The sequence below is a fragment of the Oncorhynchus gorbuscha genome, linkage group LG24 (assembly GCF_021184085.1).
Source record: "Oncorhynchus gorbuscha isolate QuinsamMale2020 ecotype Even-year linkage group LG24, OgorEven_v1.0, whole genome shotgun sequence".
In the NCBI taxonomy this organism is placed as follows: domain Eukaryota; kingdom Metazoa; phylum Chordata; class Actinopteri; order Salmoniformes; family Salmonidae; genus Oncorhynchus; species Oncorhynchus gorbuscha.
In genome coordinates, this window is record NC_060196.1 from 25,246,444 (window position 1) to 25,249,702 (window position 3,259).

A 3,259-nucleotide genomic window follows, 5' to 3' on the forward strand; every position below is an offset into this window, starting at 1 on the left:
ATTCAATCCCATTGAATCTATAATGTTACTGGGTGTACAATTTGTAAACTAATAATTAACATAACTAGTTCACAGGACACTATAAAGAGCAGTTATCTGTATTTATCAAGACCGGCACAAAAGAGAGCGGTTGTCGATTTGTTTACAGTTCCTAGCAACGAGCATGAGACACTGTGACTCAGCGCTGTATAATCTCCCCATGTTTGCACATCCTATTTACACGCTTGTTACACAAAATTAACTCAAAATTGGACATCTTTCACACCCACCTATAATTTTTATTGGATGTAACCTACTGGTTAGAGCACATGTACTGTAATATAAACTATTTAAGTAATACGGATGATCAATTTATTCATAACTTTTTAAATTAAATATAAATATGGTTTGTGGAGGTATGGGTAATGGTTATACTATAATTGTGGTACAGTTTTAGGGAACGTAATTCATCATAGATGATCTTGGCCAACAGTTACATAACATAACAGAGTATACCTAATACATATAATATACATAATTGCACTGAACATACATACATCTTCATGCATGACTAATTGGAACATAAACACTCAAGGAGGGCATGTTTTTCTGTATGTATCAGTCTTGGAGGATGACCCCTATCAGACTTGACCCCTCTCACACTTTAAAATGTGTAGTGTAGCCACGAAGCTCCTGAAGCAGTGACTGAGCATGCTCCTGACAGCCACCGAGGAGAAATAGAAGATGATGGGGTCTAGGCAGGCGTTGAGGGTACTGGAGAGCAACGCTACAGCCCTCCAACTCTCGCTGTCTTTCCGGACGAACCCCACCACGTGGGATACGTTGTAGGGCCCAAAGCAGAGGGCAAACACCAACAGGGTGCCCAGAGCCAGCCCAATGGCCCGCAGGCGCCGCCGTCGCCCGATGTTGGGCAGCCGAGACAGGATACGGATGAAGTTGACATAGCAGAAGGTGCAGACCAGGAAGGGGACGCAGAAGAGGACCAGGAATAGCTCCAGACGCACTGGGAGAAGGATGCTGAGCTGGCCTTGGGTGAAGTTTAGGTAGCACGTTGTCGGGGGATCGTCCATAATGGTCCCATTGCTATATATCCAGTGGGAGCAGGGCACAATGTACACAATGCTAAGATTCAGTGATGACACCACCCAACATATGATACTGGCCACCACAGCATAGCGTGGCCTGTGACACAGGGCGTATCTGATAGGGAAGGCCACACCAAGGTAGCGCTCCACACTCACCGCGGTCAGGAGGAGGGTGCTGTTGTAGATGGTGGAGTAGAACAGGAAACCAGTGACTGGACACAAGAAGAAGGGGAGGTTCCAGTTCATGTCATCAACAGCCTCCTTCATCTTGAAGGGCAGGAAAGTGAGGAAGATGAGGTCGGAGATGGTCAGGTTGAGGAGCAGGATGTCGATGGGGGCAGGTTTGCGGCGCACCTTTTGGCAAAAGGTGCAGAATGCCAGGATGTTGGCAGGTACCCCAATCAGGAAGGTGGCAATGTAAACAGACAGCAACAGATGAGTGATCGGCATGGCGATTAGCCTACTTCATCAGTCTCAGACACTTGGAGACTCACGACACAACTGGAAAGAAAAAAGGGTGAAAAATAGCTTATCAAGTTGCATGGACTCACTCAGTGTGCAATAATAGTGCTTAACATGGTTTTTAATGTCTACCTCATCTTTGTACCCCACACTTACTCCACAATACTAACCTAATTGACAGAGTGAATAGAAGGAAGCCTATAGAGGATACAAATATTCCAAATCATGCATCCTGTTTGCAAATGTACTTTTGTCCTGAATACAAAGTGTTATGTTGGGACAAATCCAATAGAACACATTACTTAGTACCACTCTACATATTTTCAAGCAGAGTGGTGACTGCATCATGTTATGGGTATGCTTGTAATCTTTATGAACAGGAGTTTTTCAGGATGAAAAATAAATGGAATGCAGCTAAGCAGAGGCAAAGTCCTAGAGAAATACCTGGTTCAATTTGCTTTCCACAAGACACTGGGAGATAAATTCACCTTTCAGAGGACAATTACCTAAAGCTCAAGGCCAAATCTACAATGGAGTTGCTTACCAAGAAGACAGTGAATCTTCCTGAGTGTCCGAATTACAGTTTTGACTTAAATCTGCATTAAAATCTATGGCACAACTTGAAAATGGTTGTCTAGCAATGATCAACAACCAACTTGAATAATTTTGAAAAGAATAATAGGTAAATATTGTACAATCCAGGTGTGCAAAGCTCTTAGAGACTTACCCAGAAACACTCACAGCTGGAATTGATACCAAAGGGGATTTTAACACATATTAACTCAGGGGTAAGATAATTTATGTAAATTAGATATTTCTTTATTTTATTAGATATTTCTTTATTTTATTTTCAATACATTTTCACTTTTTCATAATGGGGTATTGTGAGTATGAATACTTTCTGAAGGCACTGTGTTACCGAAAAGGTGTCCCATAAAAATATCTCATGAGATACTAACTTTCAGACATTATCTGTCAGCAGTAGGAAATACTACATGTCAGCCATCATTTTGTCTGCTTTTGTGTTTTGATTTGATTGTTCACCTGTATAAAACATAAGCCTCAACTTTGGGGTTATTTCTAAAAATGGAGTTACTGTTAAATGTATCACCTGTGTTCTGAAGAAGTTACATCTTTAGAAGAGATTGGATTGATGCAAATTCAGAATTGACTTAGAATGCTAACAAGATATACAGTAAAAGAGTGAATAGATGCTATTCAATATTAATTTCAAAGTAGATGATACATTCTGTTGTGGTGAAGTTTTGTGAATAACCTTCTTTTTTTTACTGATACCTCATTCATACTGTAAGGAAAAGTGTCTGTTTTCTAATGACAAACTCACCTCCATCTTGAAAATCTGTATCCCCATGATCACTATGTTATCCGACTGGATCCTCAAATGTACTGGCAGCACAAAGTGTCTGCCGGATGCTGATTGTCAGATCAAATCAGACCACTCCTCCCTCACTGCATTACCCACTGCCAAGTGTCTGTGATGTGCTATGCTGCGCAAATTTAATAAACTCCTGTCACAATCTTTGTTCCCATAAGCTCTCCAAACATTGTCTCTCAGCAACCCTTGCATGTCCAATGTAATGTATCTCAGATAAATTTACAGGGAAATGAGTTGCAATCACATGAAGATCAGTGTAAAATAAGATGGCAGATAGTTGGTCAGCAAGGAAATCATTGGACTTTGATTGTGAAAA

General features: G+C 40.9%; 1 protein-coding gene across 1 annotated transcript; it reads right to left on the reverse strand.

The window, feature by feature from the left end:
• Nucleotides 1–620: 620 nt before the first annotated feature.
• LOC124012188 (free fatty acid receptor 3-like) lies at nucleotides 621–2,950 on the reverse strand. The gene is made up of 2 exons (XM_046325668.1): nucleotides 2,893–2,950; nucleotides 621–1,586 (listed from the first exon to the last, which is right to left on the reverse strand). Exon 2 carries the CDS (start codon nucleotides 1,533–1,535, stop codon nucleotides 621–623), a length of 915 nt encoding a protein of 304 aa, XP_046181624.1. The 5' UTR covers nucleotides 1,536–1,586; nucleotides 2,893–2,950.
• Nucleotides 2,951–3,259: the final 309 nt, after the last annotated feature.